At 40.9% G+C, this 20,882-nt stretch overlaps 2 protein-coding genes across 2 annotated transcripts in view; one reads left to right on the forward strand and one right to left on the reverse strand.

Annotated features, from left to right (window-relative positions):
* The window catches only part of smarca5 (SWI/SNF related, matrix associated, actin dependent regulator of chromatin, subfamily a, member 5), a 40,423-nt gene extending 37,762 nt beyond the window's left edge, over window positions 1-2,661 (forward strand). The window contains exon 24 of the mRNA XM_055642314.1: window positions 2,327-2,661. Within this exon, the coding sequence (XP_055498289.1) occupies window positions 2,327-2,392 (66 nt within the window). The 3' untranslated portion in view covers window positions 2,393-2,661. The remainder of the gene's footprint in view (window positions 1-2,326) is intronic.
* Window positions 2,662-6,045: 3,384 nt separating this feature from the next.
* LOC129701218 (heparan-alpha-glucosaminide N-acetyltransferase-like) overlaps window positions 6,046-20,882 on the reverse strand; it is a 44,104-nt gene continuing 29,267 nt past the window's right edge. Inside the window, 7 exon segments of the mRNA XM_055642327.1 lie at window positions 6,046-10,005; window positions 12,018-12,130; window positions 12,736-12,806; window positions 12,913-12,990; window positions 13,851-13,937; window positions 15,079-15,205; window positions 20,413-20,534. Of these exon segments, the coding sequence (XP_055498302.1) occupies window positions 9,824-10,005; window positions 12,018-12,130; window positions 12,736-12,806; window positions 12,913-12,990; window positions 13,851-13,937; window positions 15,079-15,205; window positions 20,413-20,534 (780 nt within the window). The 3' untranslated portion in view covers window positions 6,046-9,823.

A 20,882-nucleotide genomic window follows, 5' to 3' on the forward strand; every position in this document is an offset into this window, starting at 1 on the left:
GTTGCATATCAATTATAGGGGCGCGTGTGTGTGTGTGTGCGTCTCTGCCCCTCCGTTCAGTGATGCTTTATTTCTAATGAACACTCTCCTGCCACTGATTCATAACACTAAACCAGCTTTGGCTACAGTAAGATTATACTAAATGGATTGTTAATTACTATTGATGTTGCACACTTTAAATTTAATGAACATTAAACTCAAACCCAAGCTGGGTACAGTTAGTCTGGATAAATTAAGTATTTGCACCACACATGGACACTGCTTTTAATGAACTCTGGAGAAAATGGATAGGACCCTTCTTCAGACCCGAAACATCAGCTATCCTTTTTCTCCAGAGATGCTGCCTGACCCGCGGAGTTACTTCAGCACTTTGTCTATCTTTGGCATAAACCAGCATCTGCAGTTCCTTAAGTCGATGTCCCTTTTAATGTGGCCTAACTGATTCTCAACTTGAATATTTTTTGTTTTTAAAGTTTGTGCCACTTTTGAACGGGATATGGACCAGAAGTTTTTAAAAGTTCCTAAATACTGGCAAATCAATTGAACTTGGGCTGTTTTTGGATGTTGGCAATTGTCACTTTCTGTTTGACTGTGACTCTGTGAACCAAAGCTACTGATGTACTGCCATTCCCAACCAAAAATAGAAGAGAGTACCTTTAGCATAGAGTATTATTCTCTGGAAACTGCAGGTTATTTTTGTCTGACTGGTTTGCTTGGGCTATTTACGAAAATGTATTGCCCTGGTATGAGGAATGGTTTAAGGAGAGTGGATTTCATTAATTTTGTTTTAGAGCTGCTGCCTGAGATCCAGGTTCAATCCTGACTTCTGATCTTGTCTGTGTAAAGTTTGCACATTCTTGTGACCATGTGGGTTTCCTCCCACATCTAAAAGAAGTGCACGTTTATAGGTCAATTGCCTTGAGTGGACGCAAAAGTAGGATAACATAGAACGAGTGTAAACTGGGCTGATGGATGGTCGGCCTGTACTGTGGGCTAAAGGGCCTGTTTCCATGCTCTTTTAATTGGAAACAATCCTTAAACTTCCTTGGTTTGAACCATATTAGTTTGACAATAGACAATAGGTGCAGGAGTAGGTTATTCGGCCCCTTCAGGCGAGCACCGCCATTCACTGTGATCATGGCAGATTATCCACATTCAGTAACTTTAACTTCAGTATTTTTAACTGACATTCAAAGTTTCGGTGTCATGGTGTTGATTTCTGCAATCCTTGCTGGGTACTGAATATCCTGCATACTTTCACCTTCTAACTGTAGCAAATTTGCAGATGACACAAAGCAGGGTGGCAATGTGAGGAGAATACAGGGTGGCTTGAACAGGTTGGGTGAGTGGGCAGATGCAGTTTAATGTGGATAAATGTGAGGTTATCCACTTTGGTAGCAAAAACAGGAAGGTCAATTATCTAAATGGTGTCAAGTTGGGAAAAGGGGAAAAGTACAACAGGATCTGGGGGGTCCTTGTTCATTAGTCAATGAAAGTAAGCATGTAAGTACAGCAGCCAGTGAAGAAAGCGAATGGCCTGTTGGCCTTCATAACAAGAGGAGTTGAGTATAGAAGCAAAGAGGTCCTTCTGCAGTTGAATAGGGCCCGAGTGAGACCGCATCTGGAGTATTGTGTGCAGTTTTGGTCCCCTAATTTGAGGAAGGACATACTTGCTATTGAGGGAGTGCAGCATAGGTTTACAAGGTTAATTCCCGGGATGGCGGGACTGTCATACGCTGAGAGAATGCAGCAGCTGGGCTTGTACACTCTGGAGTTTAGGCGCATGAGAAGGGATCTTATTGAAACGTATAAGATTATTAAGGGTTTGGACAGGCTAGAGGCAGGAAACATGTTCCCGATGTTGGGGGAGTCCAGAACCAGGGGCTACTGTTTAAGAATAAGGGATAAGCCATTTACAACGGAGATGAGGAAACACTTTTTCCACAGAGTTGAGTCTGGAATTCTCTGCCTCGGAGGGTGGAGGAGGCCGGTTCTCTGGATACTGTCAAGAGAGCTAGATAGGACTTAAAGATAGCAGAGTCGGGGGATATGGGGAGAAGGCAGGAATGGGGTACTGATTGTGGATGATCAACCATGATCACATTGAATGGCGCTGCTGGCTCGAAGGGCCTACTCCTATTATCTATTGTCGTTTTGTGACATATAAATAAATGTAAGGTTTTATACTTGGAAACTAATTTAAAGTAATAAGCTTTGTTTTGCCAAACGCTGGCAGGTGGGGTAATGTAGATGTAGGCTTGGCTAGGTTGGGCCATAGGACCTGTTTCTGTGAATAACTGACTCGGAGTTCCGATCTTCATTTCAGGCACAGAAACGCAAATCGGATGGAGGACCAGATGGACGTGGCCGAAAAAAGAAGCTAAAACTTTGAGTTGTCTGTCTATGCACATCATGTCTGCATAGTGAATGTATTTCAGTTCTGAGGATGTATAAAGGCTTTGATAGAAATCTCGTATGTGGTATTACAACATCATTCCCACTGTGCTAGTAGGAATTAATGTAGTCTAGAGTTTATTGAATTTTAAACAGCTGTGCTGAATATTTTTTACCATGTAATAAAATGGTTTCCATTCAAATGTATGGGTTATTTCTATACTTGTCAAGTTTTATAGTTGAACACAATACAACTTTGTCATGTTGCCAGAGGTGTTGTGGTTTTTATTTCGTACTTTGGTAGAAAGAACTTAGATGCTTTAAAACCCAGAGTATTTCTACTTATTACTTTATTGAAATGGAACTGCCCATGAGGCAGTGGGAAGGCCCAGTTAGAAACATAGAAATTAGGTGCAGGAGTAGGCCATTCGGCCCTTCGAACCTGCACCGCCATTCAATATGATCATGGCTGATCATCCAACTCAGTATCCCGTACCTGCCTTCTCTCCATACCCTCTGATCCCCTTAGCCACAAGGGCCACATCTAACTCCCTCTTAAATATAGCCAATGAACTGGCCTCGACTACCCTCTGTGGCAGAGAGTTCCAGAGATTCACCACTCTCTGTGTGAAAAAAGCTCTTCTCATCTCGGTTTTTAAAGGATTTCCCCCTTATCCTTAAGCTGTGACCCCTTGTCCTGGACTTCCCCAACATCGGGAGCAATCTTCCTGCATCTAGCCTGTCCAACCCCTTAAGAATTTTGTAAGTTGAATCATTACTCAACTAAAGCTGATTGCCTGCCATTTGAACTGGAAGCCTATAGGATGGGTGCTGTCTACATTATAACGAGGACATGATTTTGAAGAATTGCATCCAAATAAACCTTCATTGGTGTATTTGCAATCCCCACCTTCCTTGCTAAAAGATCTGACTGAGTACGAGTAACATGGTCTGTCTGAAACAATGTTTTAGCAGCAGTAAAATAATCTGCAGAATGTAATAAGCACTTTGGAATTGGCTAGGTCAGGTGTGTCAAAATATATTTCTAACATAAATAACGGTAGAACTATGGGAATATGGATAGTTGAAATTGGGGACAAAAGGAAATGCTGGTTCCACTGGCATCATTGATCTTGATCTCTACTCATTGTGCTCATGCTTTAATGTAAGCATTAACCCTGATGTCCCTCAAGCAACCCGCCTACTACTTCAGGATGCCCACTACTTTTCCAGTAATGTTGCAGGAATTGGTCTGGATATTGGGGCAAGGCAGATTACAATACCATTAGGCAGGAACTAGGGAGGGTAGTTTGCAACCAGTCGTTATTGGGTGATGACATGTGGGAGTTGTTTTAAGGGACAAGGATGGCAAGCTGAGGAACCATGGATGAGGTTGTAAACATGGTCAGGACGAAACGGGAAGCACATGTCAAGTTTAAGAAGGTGGCATTAGATGAGGAATATAAAGGAAGTAGGAAAGAGTGATCAGAAGGGCCAGGAAATGTCATTAGCAAGGCGGATTAAGGAAAATCCTTTTTGAATATTAAAATAAGAGGGAGAAGGTAGGACTGGTCAAAGTTCAATCTGTGTGGAGTTGGGGGATGCAGGTGAGGTACTTAATTAGTATTTTGGATCTGTATTCACTGAGAAGGACTTGGAGGACAGTGATATCAGTGTAGAGCATACAAATATGTTGGGGCAGTTTAAGATCGAGGAGGTGCTGCTGAGGCTCTTGAAGAACATTAAGTTTGTTAAGTCTCTGAGGCGTGACAGAATCAATCTTATGTTATTGTGAGATTGCAGATGCCTTGATGAGGATCTGTTTCTTCTCTAGCCACAGGTGATGTCCTGGAGGACAGCCAATGGTCCTTTGTTTAAAAAGGTTAAGGGACCACAGGGAAGTGAGCCTCATGTCAGTGGTGGGGAAACTATTGGAGGGATTTCTTCAAGATAGGCTTTACTCCCATTTGAAAGAGAATGGGCTTATTAGGGATAGCCAGCACTGCTTTGTACATGGCTGATCGTGCCACACGGACTTGATTTGATTTTTTTGAGGTGGTGACAAATGGGATTGAAGGTGGTAGGGCAACAAATGTTGTTGACAAGGCCTCTTATGGTAGGCTGATCCAGCCAATTGACATACAGGATTCATGGATTTAGAACTGGGTTATTCATAAAAGACTTGTGATAGAAGGTAAATATTTTGGCTGGAGTGGAGTTCCACAGGAATTTGTGATATATAAATATGACCTAAATGTAGATGGGTTCGTAAGATGGAGGAGTTACAGACTGTGAGGGAGGCTGTCAGAAGATGTTGCTGAATATCGATCAGCTGTGCAAATGGAGTTTAACCTGAGCAGGTGTGAGGTGTTGAATGCAAGGAGTATGCAGTTAATAGCAAGATCCTGAGCATCATTGATGCGCAAAGTGATCTTGGGGGTCCAAGTTCATAAAGGGTCTGTCCCATGAGCATGGGGCAAGCGCAACCTAACGTGGTCGCTTGAGCCGTATGGCCTCGCGGGGCAGGTCCCATTTTGATCGCCGGAACTGTATGGAGTTGTGCGGAGCTGGTCCCGACATCGCGCGGGGCTCCAAAAAACTGACCGTGTTCAAAAATTCCGCGCGGCAACGGCCTGCCGGCCCGCAGCCGCATTGAGGCCGTACACACCATCTTGACGGCATACACCTTCGCTCGAACTTCCAAATCAACTCGTACGGGATCACTTGACCACCGCTTCCGGTTTGGTCGCGCTCGCCGCATGCTCGTGGGACAGGTCCTTAACTCATTGAAGGTGAAAGCACAAGTTGCCAAGATGGTAAAAGTGGCATATGGTACGCTTGCCTTCATTGCTAGGGTCAGGAAGTCTGTAGCTGTATAGCTCTTTGGTTAGGCCACATTTGCAATACTACATGCAGTTCTGGTTGCCCCATTACAGGAATGATGTAGAAGCTTTGGAGAGGGTGCAAGGTTTACCAGAATGCTGCATGGATTAAAGGGTTTCAGCTACAGCGAGAGGCTGGATAAACTGGGATTGTTTTCTCCAGAACGTCGGACGTTGAGGGGAGACTAGATAGAAGTGTCTAAAACAAGAGGAATAGATAGGACAGTCAGAACCTTGTTCCCCAGGGTGGAAATGTCCAACACTAGAGGGCATAGTTATAAGGCGAGAGGGGAAAATATAAATAGAAATGTGAGAGGTAAGTTTTTGTTTAGTGTGGGGGCCTGAACTCATTGCTGGTGGTGGAGTCAGATAAGATAGTGGCATTTAATAAGCTTTTAGATAGGGATATGGATCACTAGCAGGCAGGTGAGATCCGTTACGTTAGGCATTATGTTCAGCACAAACAATGTGGGCCGAAACTATACGTTATGTATTGCACTTGCTTAGCAAACGTTTTAGTGCACAAAGTCCCTTAAATGCTTCAAAATGCCCCAAAACCAATAGCAATCACTCAATCCCACAAGAGGTTGAAGAATGAAAATTAATCTTTAAATTAATTTTAAAGATGAAGTAGACAAAGCAACTTTTTCCACTTTTAAAGGCAGCTAAATCAGTAAAGGATAAGGCAAGTGGGCTAATAGTTATTCTTAGTAGTAAAGATGTTCCATAAATAGGACAGATCCACATATGGAAAACACTTGCACAACGCTTTCAGTTAAAACAGAAATCCCTTTATTCAGCTTAAAGTAATATTCCAATTACAGGTTACATAAGATCATTGAATTTAAATACAAACTGTACTTTACCAATTTAGCATTTTAAAAGCAAATGTTACATTTCCCTTTTTTGGAAGCAAAAAGTTTCCATTTAAATCATGGATAATCAAGCTTGAAGGACCTTTAGTACTGTGCATGCACAAGGTAAATGTAACCTGGAGGACAATAGTCTGGCGTTGTAGATATTTCTCTAGCTTTAAGAATGGTGACACCATTAACAAAATTTTCTTCAGTCCTGTAAAAGCCAGGCACAACACAGCAGTGAGCGTGTGATGAAAAACTAATGACCGCTCCCAAAAGTGACTTGTGCTTTAAACAATCCCCAAATTAAGACACAACCGTTAAAAGCATTTCAAGTACAGATAAACTTTCCATGTATTATATTAAGTAGATCTTGTAACATTGTGGAATTTCATTTTTAATGCAATTACAAATTTAATATTCCCACTAGAATCACTCTTACACTACTCATGCACTAACACCAGTGCTTACAGTTAAGGTGTTTCAAAAGCTCTTGTACAATTGTATGAGGGCCATTTATTGGTAAAATGAAGTTGTGGAATAGGACACTTTATGTGTCTGCATCCCACCCGGCATTAGGAAAAATAAATCCCTTTATCATCTATCCTAAAGTATTCTGACTGCCATCCATTCAAATGGTATTTGCATTTCTTACACCAAACTTATCATTTGCAGGTAGGAAAGGAAAAAAATAATTCTCCTTCTGAAATCTAAACGTGAAAGATTAACTCCTTTAGTCTCAGCAAAGATCAAAATCTATGGCTCAGAAGTACAAAGATATTGTATGGATAATGCAACTTAATTTCTCATAAGAAATTAGTAATTGAATCACAACTAAGACAATAGAGGAAGATATACACAAAGTGCTGGTTAACAGTGGCAGCATCTTTTGAGAAAAAGTATAGGCGAGCTGAACTGAAAGGTCACCTATCCTTTTTCTCCAGAGCCGTTGCCTGACCCGTTGAGTTACACTTTTGTGTCTATCTTTGGTGTAAACCATCATCTGCAGTTCTTTGTTTCTACAATAGAGGGAGATAATCGGTATAAAGCATTGCATTAGGAGAACCTGTTGCACTGAGTGAAAGCCAGATTATTGATCAAAGTGCTGGGGCAATGCTGCAGGTTTCTCTTACAGGGGAATAAAGAATAATTATACAGGCATAATGATACATCTGAACACATCATCCCATTTTCCTGCATGTTCAAACTAGAAGTTAAGCATAAATGAACGACATGGTTTATAACGGCACAACTTTTGAAATCAGAAACATTTATAGAACATACACACAAAATACTGATACTGGCATTATTTCATTGTAAAGGATTGAAACAGTGATTGCTCCTAACATGTAACTGGCAAGAAATGCATTATTGTGCTTTTTTATAATCTCAGGACTGCCTATCCAAATGGGTGAACTATATAGGCTTTGTATCACATTGCAATCATCACCGATTTAAACAATGGATCAAAGTCCACAAACTACATTGTTTTCAGAATGTTTAAATACGATCCGACAGTACAGCAGACCACAAAAACCCACTGAAGGTACTTATGCAACTCAAAAGATCTAACATGCTATTGGTCACAATGCATAAATAACCAGACTGTGGTCCTGTCCAGGTGAAGTGAATTACATGAGGAACAAAACACTGGCACAGCAAGTACAGCTTCTGCCTCAGCTCCTGCAACCATGGTTTAATGCTGACAACTGCTGTCTATGTGTGGAGTTTGCATGTTTCCCTGTGACAACATGAGTCTTACCCCCAACCCCCAGATCTCCAGTTTCCTTCCAGGGTCCTTTGGTTAATTGACAACTGAAAATGTCCCCGGGTGTGTAGGTGAATGGTGGAATCACAGCGGAGCTGATGGGAATGAGAGAATAGTCAAGTGGAAAATAGTGAGGGAATAGGATTGCTTTGGGAGACATTTTGCCCCATCAAGCCTTTGCAGTAAGGAAATATAGAATTGGCTGAATGGAATGACTGCAGGCACGGCTCAGACTATGGTTCGATGGTTAAGCGAATGCTGCAGAAGCGGGTACCTGCATCCTAGTGCAACACCATTTAGTTTTGGTGTGTTTTTTGTCTGTGCTCAACCTGCTGTGGTTTGGTTCACGATCCTCCATGGTAAACTGACAACTGAAATTCAGGACCAAGCTAACCTCACATGGTTAAAAAGTGATGATGGGATATTTGAAGTGGCCAACGTTGCAGTATGTCCAGTTGATGATATACCAGCTAAATAATCTGAACACTAACATTCAGAGACGGATTGGATACCAGGGCTTGGAATTCTCCCAAACAGAAAATCAAAGTCTGAATGGACAAGATGATTCTGTGGAAACTCATTAGAAATGTGCTCTGTTAAACACTTAACAGATCAAACTGTGGATGTATTCCTGCTTTCAAACCTTGATTTCATCTAGCTTCAATCAGATTTTGGGTTTAGATTAACTAGAATGTGTGCGCCACCTCTGACAAATATAGATCTCGCAGAGAAGGGAGATTTGTCAACAGTTCACTCAATATTATCCAAGCAGTTTCTACATCATCTGATGGAATTGTCAAAGAAACATCACCAAAGATATCTGTACATTTCTTGATCTGGTTTCAGTGTAACAATATAAATAGCTTTTGGGAGGCAGCAGTGATAGATCAAACAGGCACAAACTAATGCATTAGGGACAAAGTCTTCAATGACAATGCTTTCTTGCACACGGAAAATAAATACCTTCAACAGGCCATCATTATTCTGGTCAGGAGCATTTACACCATCTCCTAAAGATGACAACAATCTTCCCAGATAAGCACAATCATTACTACGGTGAAAAGCATTTTATCTTCAGGTCTCTGAACCTTTCATTCAATCCTCTCAGCTCCACCAATTTATGGATAAGTGTACAGATTTAAACCCAGGTGCAATGTTCACCTACAGGCTGATTTCAGAAAGGATGCCGTGGAAGAATGTGACACAGATGGCCATGGAGGCCAAGTCAATGGATACTTTTGAGGCAGTGATTGACAGATTTGTGATTATTAACGGTATCAGGGGTTATGGGGCGAAGGCAAGAGAATGGGGTTGAGATGGAAAGATAGATCAGCCCAGATTAAATGGCGGTGTAGACTTGATGGGCTGAATGGCCTAATTCTGCTCCTAAAGCTTGTAAACTACTAAGACAAAACAAGTCCCTTTCTTCACACTCATCAAGAAGAACCAACAGCTAGTTCGGTTCTAGATAAATGCTTTTTATACGAATGCAAAAATAATGTTGACAAGTAAACAGGAATAGGATGTCAGTGATAAATTGTGGGACAGGAAGCTAGAGGTTGCACAAAGTGTTGGAGGCTAGAACGGTGATAATGCGATATCGTTAGCACATAGCCCTTTGATAAGTCAGCATTTTAGTACAGTTTTAAATATCACCAATTGATTAAAAAAAAAAGTATATACATCCATCTTGTTGTAGCTCTCTACAAAATTGAGACTTTTTTCTAATATAAGTAGAACAGATGATCAACACAAAACTGATGATCACAGGAAACAGGACAACATTGCTGTACTGGCCATGTGTGAAATTGTCGACAAAATTAGCATTCCCGTGTTAACACAAAATGCACATCTCATTTATTTGCGTTTCTAGAAAAATATACCTTCATTTTATTTATTTGCCAAAAAAAAATTGATTCCAATTAGATTTTCCAAAATATTTTCTTCTTGTAAAGAACGTAAGAAATAAAAATCCAGATGGTGGTAGCAAGAAGATTCTGGGCCAAGTGTTCCCCATGTGAACGGTCATTAAGCATTTTCCATCGGAAAGGAAAATAGTGCTCAAACACTTCGTGTCCAACATACACCAGAATTGAGTTCATCCCTGCAGAGATTGGAAAAAGGAAATGTGATCATCTCTGTCACTTCGAAGCTGCATCTGACACACTTATCACAGTAACTAATAAGATGGAATCAAAGAGCAACTGGTAGTGCAGAGAGAAAAATAACCAGAGTACACAATATAGCATTACAGCAATCAGGGGGTTGGCATTAATCAAAAGAGCAATTGCAAATCTAAGTGATATGTTTCCCAATTACTTAGGAGTCTGTGAAAACAAGCGCTCATGTTGATAAGTCTGAATATTTGCACGTTTCTCTATGCTGTAGAAATACAGCATGGAAACGGGCCCTTCAGCCCACCGACCAGCGATCACCCCGTGCACTAGCACTATCCTACACCAATCTGTGCTATGCCCCATTAATCCAGAAAAGTTCTCCTTTGGCTTCCTTCTATAGGGGGTGCCCAATTAGCAAGAGAGCATAGGTTTGAGAAGGAGATGATTTAGTGGGCATCCGAGAGAGAATATTCTCATTATCCCCACCACAAGTATCATCTCTGGTGGTTACAAATACCCAGCCAGTAGAAATAAATTTCTAATGAAAATGAAAATTAAACTGCAGATGCACGATATTTGACATAAAAACAGAAAATACTGAAAATGACGTCGCAGATCAGCAGCAGCTGTGGTACGAGAAATGTTTCCGGCTCAAAACTATTATCAGTTGTGAAATTCTGCTACTATCAGTTGTGAAGTGTTTCCAACATTTTGTGTTTTTATTAAAGATATTCTTCTGTTTAAAAACATCAAAGTAATCTGCTGTTTATCCTTTACTGCCAACACATTCTTCTTAAAAAATAATCCTGCAGATATGTGGGGGCGCTCTCTCCTATTCGTAATGGATTGGTTTATTATTGCCAAGTGTATGGAGATAGTGATATGTTTTGTTGGTTTTTATCCAGTCAAATCATACCATAAATGATTACAATCAAAGAGCAAAGGGTAGCAAAAAAAATCATAATGCATGGTATAGTGTTACAGCATTACGATATTTATAATGTTACAGCCACGGAGAAAATGCAGATTTAAAATAGTGCAGGGGATACAATGAGGTGTGCTAGGAGATCATGACTGCACCCTTAGCTTATGAGGTTTGTTCAGTCATCTGAATCGTCAGCAGGGAAGGAGCTGTGCCTGAATCTGGTGGTATGTGATTACAAGCCTTTGAACCGTCTGGGATATAGAAGGGGGAAAATGACCAGGATGTGAGTGAGAGCTCCTTGATTATGTTTAGGCTGCTTTCTTCAGGTAAGTTCACAGTGTAGGTAAGAATCGATGGTGGGAGGGTTGGGGAGACTGGTTTGTGCGATGGATGGTGCTGCCTCCACAACCCTGCAGGTTCTTGCAGACTTTGGCAGACCAGTTGCCAAAACAAGCTGTGATGCATCCCAATATGACGCATTCCATGGTGCATCTGTAGAAATTGGCTAGAGGCGTTGGACTGCTGTCTGCTACTGCACAGCAAGTGGCAGCAACTTCAGCTCATCACTGGCTCTTTGTACCAACCTAGTTAAAGGATCTGGGCGGCACAGCAGCACAAAGGGCGACAAGGTTGTGCAGATGGTAGAATTGATGCCTCACAGAGACAGAGACCTGGGTTCCATCCTGATCTTGGGCACCATCTGGGTGGAGTACTGCATGGTCTTCCTGGGTTTTGCATGGGTTTCCTCTAGGTGCTCCAGTTTCCTCCTACATCCTGAAGACGTGCAGGTTTGTTGGTTAATTGACCTCTAAATTGCCCCTAGTGCATAGGGAATGGAAAATAAATTGGGATACCATTGAACTAGTGTGAATGGGTGATCGATGGTCGGGGTGGACTCAGTAGGCTGATGGACCTGTTTCAATGCTGTATCTCTAAACTAAACTAAATTCTGGGGACCATCTGAGGGGGCCGGAGGTTGTGAGCAGGGTGAAATCAGGTGGGAGTCAAGCAACCAGAAATGTAAAAAGTCAAAAAAAAAAATCTTGAATCGTGCCACGGTGAGATCTTCCATACCTGGATAGTAAAAGGGAGTTCCAGTCCAGTATTTCTTTATATCCACCACAGAATAAATCAGCAAGAGAAGCATGTAGGCAAAAGAACTTAGTGTTGTAACATAAGAGAAGGACCTGTATGGGGAGGAGAAAAGCAATATTTATTTACCACGAGTAAATACTTTATCAGTGGCAAATACAATTACAGAATAATGTGCAGCTTCCCTATGATCACTTATGATGATGATGATGATGATACTTCATTATCACATGTGCCTAGATATAGTAAAATTCTTTAGTACTGCACACAATAGACAAAGTACACAAAAGAGTCACCAAGAGTCACGCAAGAGTAACTTCTGGCTCTTACAAAGTTATACAAAGTACTCATTAGTCTTGGTCCCTCTTCAATTTCAGCACTCCGCAGCCGTCTGTGCCAATGAATTCCACAGATTCACCACCATCCGACTAAAGAATTTCATGCTCATTTCCTTTCTAAAGATACGCCCTTTAGTTCTGAAGCTATGCCCTCTGGTCCTAGACTCTCCCACTAGTGGAAACATCCACTTTATCCAGGCCTTTCATTATTCGGCCTTCACAGATTGCAACATTAAACCGCCCGTTACAGTTGATACAAGTAAGTTGTTCATCATCCATAAACCAGGTTACGTTTGCGGCCAGTGCCAATTCTTACAGGAGTTTAATGCCCCCCCCCATGTTTAATGCAACAACATACATACCAGAGGTTCTTGTTGACTGGAATGAATCCATGGTCTTTAGAGCATTTTGTAAGGAAAGCTGAAATAACACCCTGCAGGCATCAAAGCAGATCAGTGTTAGATAAACAAGGAACATTTCATTAATCAAATGTCCTACTTGATCTGGCGAAAGGCTTTTTATATTATAAATTTACATACCAGCAGGATGCTCCAAAATAAGAATCTAAGCAGAATCTGCTTGTTTTGACCTTTGTAAATAAGAAAAATCTTTCCAGCCTGCAAAGAAAAAATCACGATGAGCTATATCTTTCGATGTTTTTATTAGGCTGTACATACTGTAACAAGGGATGGTGTAGACTGCACACACATCTTTGTACTCAAACAATTGGGTGAATGGTAGGTAACCTTCTTCCATGCATCATCCTTATGTTACAAAATGACCACAGTTTAGTTTAGAGATACAGCATGGAAACAGCCCCTTCGGCCAGAGTTCACGCTGAACACCGATCACCCGTACAATAATTCTATCCTACATACAAGGGGCAATTTAACGAATTCAATTCACCTACAAACCTGCACGACTTTGGAGTGTGGAAGGAAACCGGAACAACCGGAGTAAACCCACGCAGTGACTGGGAGAACATACAAACTCTGTACAGGCAGCACCCGTGGCCAGGAGCGTACCCAGGTCTCTGGCACTGTAAGGCAGCAACTCTACTGCTGCGCCACAGTGCCACCCTAGTTGAAAGGAAATTCTGGCTGAAACACACTTCGAAATGTTTTAATGCAAATCTTTATTTCTTCCATAAACATATTAAGCCCAGGTATCTAAAATTATGCCAGGCTATCAAAAAACAAACTTTCATGGTTCTGAATTAATTGTCTAGGAAGTGCACAACCAGGAAGAGACAACAGCAGTAGCTACCCACTAACTTCATCATTGACTAGCAGCCATGAAGAAGCCCTTAAATTGTGATGAATAAAGTGACTTCTAGTCCATCTTCTTCAGACTTCCACAATACAAAAGATGGTTCAGAACCAAGTGGGTATATCTCACATCTCGAGACAATTAACTGCTCCTGAATTCCTGTTCAAACAACCTCAGTAGCCGCTGTAACTTAGAGATTGTGCATTACCTGCAGACCCAGAAATGCCATCACAATTGAATTGATCAGACCCAGCAGGTTCTCTGGATCAAAAGGCACAGTTGTCTTATAAAGCATCTGCAAAAAAAAAAATATTTGGATGGTAATTACAACCTCTAACAAAAATACTTACAATATTTTTAAAGCAGAAGTGGCATCATCCACAGAACAGAATCCATAGTCCTAACATGAAAAGACCAGGCTGGCAAACATTTCTCAAAGGTTGGGTCACGTTCAAATGGTTTGTTTACTGCATTCTGATGCTTCGGACAAAACCATTCCCTCCACAACCATTCTCAGAGTGATTTACGGGATGCCTCTTTATACACTTGAGATTAATAAAGAATTTTTTTTAAAGAACCTTTTATCAAGGGACTGATACTTCCCCATATGTTTCAGTTACAACAAAACAGGAGAGAGGTATGGGTGGGGAGAAGAGAGAAAACAGCAAAGTGAGAGAGATTTTGCCCCTTCGACATGGATATTTATTTATTTTTTTGCTGTTATCAATTTACTTGGAAGATCCTTCCAAACCATTGGCATTCACAAAATGTTATTTGGTCCAATTCCCTGCTATATTTGGAACTATTAAACTGGGCTTCCATTTAATTTAAAAGGTTACTTTATCCTCAGAAGCAAGCATAAATTCCTCCAAACCTTGTTTCACCCAGTATTTGTAGTCAAGAAGGAATACCCATTTATAGTCACATAAAGTCCCACACTGATCATGTCCAATAACAGGCATCTTAACCGCAAGAGTTTTGTACCCGTCTCAAATAATGTAGTCCCTTTCTATCCCTTTCTATCATGCATCCTACCCAAACAGACATCATGAGGACAATTATTTTCTGCAAATGTTGCTAAGATTTTGCATGCCTCAAAGATCAAGGTCAATTAAACCACCCATGATGACATCGATGCATTGATGCAAACTCCACACACTGCGAGTGTGTATCAAGATGTGTATGGATTATTTACTTGACTTAGCACCTTGTTTTGGATGGAACAGTATCATTTTTGTGAGATTTGGAGACATCAGCACCCTCTCACATACCATTCTGAACACATTAATTAACCTTGCCTTTTAGAACCAAATATGAGAGTTTATACTGTGCCATTACGGAAGGCAAAGACAGCTTTCTGATTATTCCCAAAAGCAAAACAATGCTTTTAGGTTTCTTAAGATACAAAAGAAATGTAAAATTCAGCAGGTTCTTACTGTGCAGGAAGGATGTTGATAAATATGCTTCTCTCCAAAGACCATACGATCAATGTAACCTGCTGCTCCTCCAGTGCAGCTTGCAAATTGTCCAAAGTCTCCAATCCCTCCAGGACCGAGGTAACCTCTGACAAGCAACAAATTCCCTTGTTTAGATATAGATTTAACAGGGGGAGAAGTGCTGCTGCACAGCTCCAATTACCCGAGCTTGATCCTGACCTCCTGCATTTTCACCTCATGACCACAAGGTCATGACTGTGTGCTCTGGCTTCTGCCCCATTCCAAAGATGCGCTTGCTGGGCGCTTGTGTGCTGTAAATTACACCTCAGCTCTCGCACCAGCAGGCTGAGGAACAGCTTCTTCCTAAATACCATTACCCTGCTGAACTCACAGGCCCGATGCTAGCTATTTTTATACCCTTTTATCTGTATATATTTATTTGCCCATGTACTAGTTCAATTCATCACATCGTACATATTGTTTTAACCAGTATTTTTAATACTTTGCACTCTGATTAGATACTAAACTGCATTTTGTTGTACCTGTACTCGTATTTGTGCAATGACAATAAATTGAATCTAATCTAATCTAATGCACATGGGTGGCAGGAGACTCATAGGAGTTGAAGGGTATGCAATTAGAATAGGTGACAGAAAAAGGAAGTGGGTGAATGGGACTGTTTTGAATGCCAAGAGCCAGCATAGTCTTAATGGGCAGAATGGCCACCAAGGTTGCAAGACAATATACAAGGATGAGGACTTGTTGATTCAGCTCAGAAAATTAAAAAGCATTAAGCTTGGAATAAAATATCCAAACAAACCCTATGAGTTAAGGTAATATGTGAATGCAATATTTGGCAGTGACGAAAAATAAGAGCATAAAACAAAAAAAGTATTCGACTTAGAGGATCGGCACCACAGCACTGTAGAGAAAGTATTGGGTGTCATGCTCCAGAGCACAAACATTGTAATCAGCTGTTTGATGTATATACACAACAGGAAAACAGAAGCTTGTTGGTAACTGCCTACATTTTTGTTGTAGACAGAAAAAGCTGGAGTTACTCAGAACAGGCAGCATCTCTGGAAAGAGAAGGAATGGGTGATGTTTCAGGTCAAGACCCTTCTTCAGACTCGAGTAGCAGTGACTAGTGGGGTACCACAATACTGCAGTGACTAGTGGAGTAACGCAAGGCTCGGTGTTGGGATCACAACTATTTACAATATACATTAACGATTTAGATGAAGGGATTAAAAGTAACGTTATCAAATTTGCAGATGACACAAAGATGGGTGGCAGTGTGAACTGTGAGGAGGATGCTATGAGGATGCAGGGTCACTTGGACAGGTTGGGTGAATGGGCAGATGCATGGCAGATGCAGTTTAATGTGGATAAATGTGAAGTCATCCACTTTGGTGGCACGAACAGGAAGGCAGATTATTATCCGAATGGTGTCAAGTTGGGAAAAGGGGAAGTACAACGAGATCTGGATGTCCTTGTTCATCAGTCACTGAAAGTAAGCATGCAGGTACAGCAGGCAGTGACAAACGCGAATGGCATGTTGGCCTTCATGGCAAGAGGAGTTGAGTATAGGAGCAAACAGGTACTTCTGCAGTTGTACAGAGATCACATCTGCAGTATTGTGTGCAGTTTTGATCTCCAAATTTGTGGAAGGACATTCTTGTTATTAAGGGAGTGCAGCATAGGTTCACGAGGTTAATTCCCGGGATGGCGGGACTGTCATATATTGAAAGAATGGAGCGACTGGGCTTGTATACACTGGGATTTAGAAGGATGAGAGGATATCTTATTGAAACATATTATTAAGGGATTGGACATACTAGAGGCAGGAAACATGATCCCGATGTTGGGGGAGTCCAGAACCAGGGACCACAGTTTAAGAATAAGGGGTAGGATATCTAGAACGATGAGGAAAAAACTTTTTCACCCAAAGAGTTGTGAATCAGTGGAATTCTCTGCCTCAGAAGGCAGTGGATGCCATTTCTCTGGATGCTTTCAAGAGAGTTGGATAGAGCTCTTAAAGATAGCGGAGTCAAGGGATATGGGGAGAAGGCAGGAACAGGGTACTGATTGTGGATGATCAGCCATGATCACAGTGAAAGCCAGCATCTGCAGTTCCTTCCTATACATTAACTTTTTTGTTGCGATTTATATTGAAGAAGAAAATGAGGTAGACTATACATGTTAATGGTCCACAATGGTCCGTAGCATAATACTGGCTATGGGAAGCAACACAATCATTACAAGGGACAAATCATCTCCAGGCTCCGTTTGAGAAAAAGCGAATTGAGCTAAATGTGGGTGGGCATCTTGGGATGAACAAGACCAGAATCAAGTTTAAGATTGTATCTGCGAAAATCCTCAACACCAGATTCAATAAAATATATGTTGGAAATACCAAGAAGCATGCAAGTTGTGGAAAAATATTACCAAGGGCATTGGAAACAAGAATGCTTTACTGTTAGTGGTTGGAAAAGGTACAGATTAAGTGGTACGTCTAAGTTACTGTTAATAAATAATTACAGCAACATTAAAATGAAACAACTTTAATTTGTGCTACAATATTAAAAACATGCAAAAAATGGCAATGAGAAAATGTGGCCAATTTTGGGAAAATGTGAGAAATTATATTTACTCACATTTGTCAGGTATATTGGATAGTAAAAAGAGAGAAAATGCCAGGTGACAGCTCGGGACACTGGAGCGTTAATTTTGAATCATTGATCCAAAATAGGAAGCAAGTATTTACATTGTTTCCTTACTAAGGAGGAGGTTAAACAAAGTCACTGTGCAACAAGAAGAATATTATAACAAAAAGAATTTGAAAAATTTTATTCAGCCTAAAGCAAGATGAGATGCGTATGGGATCACAAGAAAATCATCATAGGTCCTCAATGGCTCCTTTATTTGAGGCAAGTGTGGCTATGATCAGGAAAGATAGGAATTAGCCAAAGCAGAATACATTTTGGGCGGGGGGGGGGGGGAGAAATGGGTTTGAGATTTAATTCAGATATTGCGGGCCACACATGTAATCATGAAAATATTAAAATCGGGGTAGAGATGGAATTCCCTTATGTTCCTAAATAGTGAAAATAAGTGAGATTTCAAATTAAATTCCAAACAGCAACTCAAAATGCATTAACGACATTAACAGAAAAGGCACAGCAGAAAATTGCATTGGATGAAGAGTATCAAAAGATGGAAAGCTTACAAAGGGTGCCATGAGGTGAATTTGTGCTCTGGATCTTTCATTGCAATAGTTTACACCATTTCCAGCATTTTCTGTTTATATTATTGCAAGCTAGGTCTTTATTTATTGCACTACAATGTGATATAACAAACCGTTTACAATTATGAAATGATTAGACAAGTAAAATGTTACAAAATTCAGTGAGTGAGAAATATTGAGCAACATTTCCTTGGATACATTAGTTTAGTGATACAGTGTGGAAACAGGCCATTCGGCCCACCGAGTCACGCTGACCAGTAATCCCCCATCACTAGCACTATCCTACACACTAGGGAAGACAGTTAACTACAAATCTGTACATCTTTCGAATGTGGGACGAAACCAGTGCACCCAGAGAAAACCCAGGCACATGGGGAGAACGTACAAACTCCGTACAGATAGCACCTGGAGTTAGGATCAAACCCACGCCTATGGTGCTGTAAGGCAGCAACTCTTACTGTTGTGCCACCATGCACACATATGCATTAGAATTATAACAAAATTAGCTAATTCTGACATAGTTAGTTTTTGTAAACATAAATATCAATATTGGAATGAACTCCTGAATAAAATAGTGGAACCCAACAGTGAGCTTTTAAAGACATCAGGCTATCTCATTCATGATTACTCTGTCCCCGAACTATTGAAGAACATGAGAGAATTCAGCAACCAATTCACTATTGAATATAATAAATGGCTTGGTGCCAGACAAAGCAATTGGTGGACATTAAATAACATGATTGGAGATTTTACAGGATTGTGCACAGATTCAAATAGGCCTGCAGGTATGGTGCAGATCATGAGTGTATTTTGACGAATTTCCTTTTCAAAAATTAATAGTGAACAATCATAGGGTCAACATGTGATGTGAATTCCTCACATTATTATGGTCCGTGGTGAAGGTGGTCATATATTGATGTAATGATGTATGAACAGCTTCACCACATGGACCATAATAATTCAAAAGAAAGGACTCCCACCACCTTCTCAAGAAAACCAGATTGCCAACAAATTCCAGCCACACCCCATTAATGAACAATATAAGAATAGGTTGCATTCTATGCCCAGAGAGCACGGCAGTGGTCAATGCCCAGATTGCACATGCATGGTTTACATCTAAAGAATAGGGTATATGTGGGGAGGGCTGCTTACTACAGCATTTTGGGTTTGGCTGCAGTTCCTCTCACCACATATACAGGGAGGGTGTTAGTTATGGGGTGGGGCGGTGTGGACAAGGGAAGCCAAAAGATCACAGCCTAGTCTTGGGGGCATCCAGAATGGCAATTTTTAACATGAACAAAAGATACAACAATAAATAGTTCCACGAGGGCAGAAACAAAACACAAGGTTGCCAGGCTCTCTTACTGTTAAATAGTCCAGTAACAGGATAATTATGAAAAATAAGTTAAATTCATTTATTATAGCAGTGGATTGTTTCATAAATAATAGCTTGTTCTTAAGCATAAAACAGTCAGTGATGAACATTCTGCTAAATTCATCAACGTGTGCATGATTCACACTCCTCTTCATCCACCCAAGCCCCTAATTGCTTACAAATATGGCAACACTGAAGATTTATCAGTGCGTCAGAGAAATAATATTGATGGTACAATGATTTCACCATCAACATGGGTGGGTTTGAACTCACATTCAGGCCTATGGTTGATTAGCCCTGTAGCATATCACAATACGATTGGTTCCATGCTCTGGGCCCATTTTGTAGACCAGTGGAATATAGTCCTAGATCCATCTTAATGACCGTGGAACAGTCCTTGATCCATCTTATAAACAGCAGAATATAGTCCCAGCTGCATCTTATAGACAGTGGAATACAAGTCCTAGATCCATCTTATAGACCAGTGAAGTACAGTCCTAGATCCATCATAGACTATCTGATAGTCCTAGGTCCATTTTAGAGACCAGTGGAATATAATCCTAGACCCATCTTAGAGACAAAGTGAAAACAGTCCTACTCCCATCATAGAGGCCAATGGATAATGTCATCCTGCTTTTCATCTTGTTAGTTGGTGAAATCTCACCCAGTGAAATAGAAATCCGTTATTCCATTGCAGAAAGCAAGTACGTACCGTGGGCAACCTGGTACAGGCAATAGAAAAGTCAAACACAGCCAAACGCACTCCAGTAGCAGGATAACAATCCACTGGGGCCAGTATAGTAAAACGTCCCTGGCTGGAGACCACCAGTTGTCCTGTAAAGATTTTTAAATGCATTAAATTAGCACGGTTATTGCAAGAATGGTTTGTGGCTTTGAAGACGAAGAATCAAGAGCTAAATCCTTAATGGCCCAGTCATTAGCAACCCCACACGACAAAAAATTCCAGTTCCAAATAACATTCAAGACACGAGTACGCAAAGACACTGCAGAGCCCAGGGCTTCATAAGTACATTAATAATAGGTGCAGAATTAGGCCATTCGTTGCATTGAGTTTACTCCACCATCCAATCATAGCTGATCCATCTTTCCCTCTCAACTACATTCTCCTATCTTCTCCCCACAACCTTACAAATCAAAAACCTGCCAATCTCCGCTTTAAAA

Source organism: Leucoraja erinacea, chromosome 1, assembly GCF_028641065.1.
Source record: "Leucoraja erinacea ecotype New England chromosome 1, Leri_hhj_1, whole genome shotgun sequence".
NCBI lineage: Eukaryota > Metazoa > Chordata > Chondrichthyes > Rajiformes > Rajidae > Leucoraja > Leucoraja erinaceus.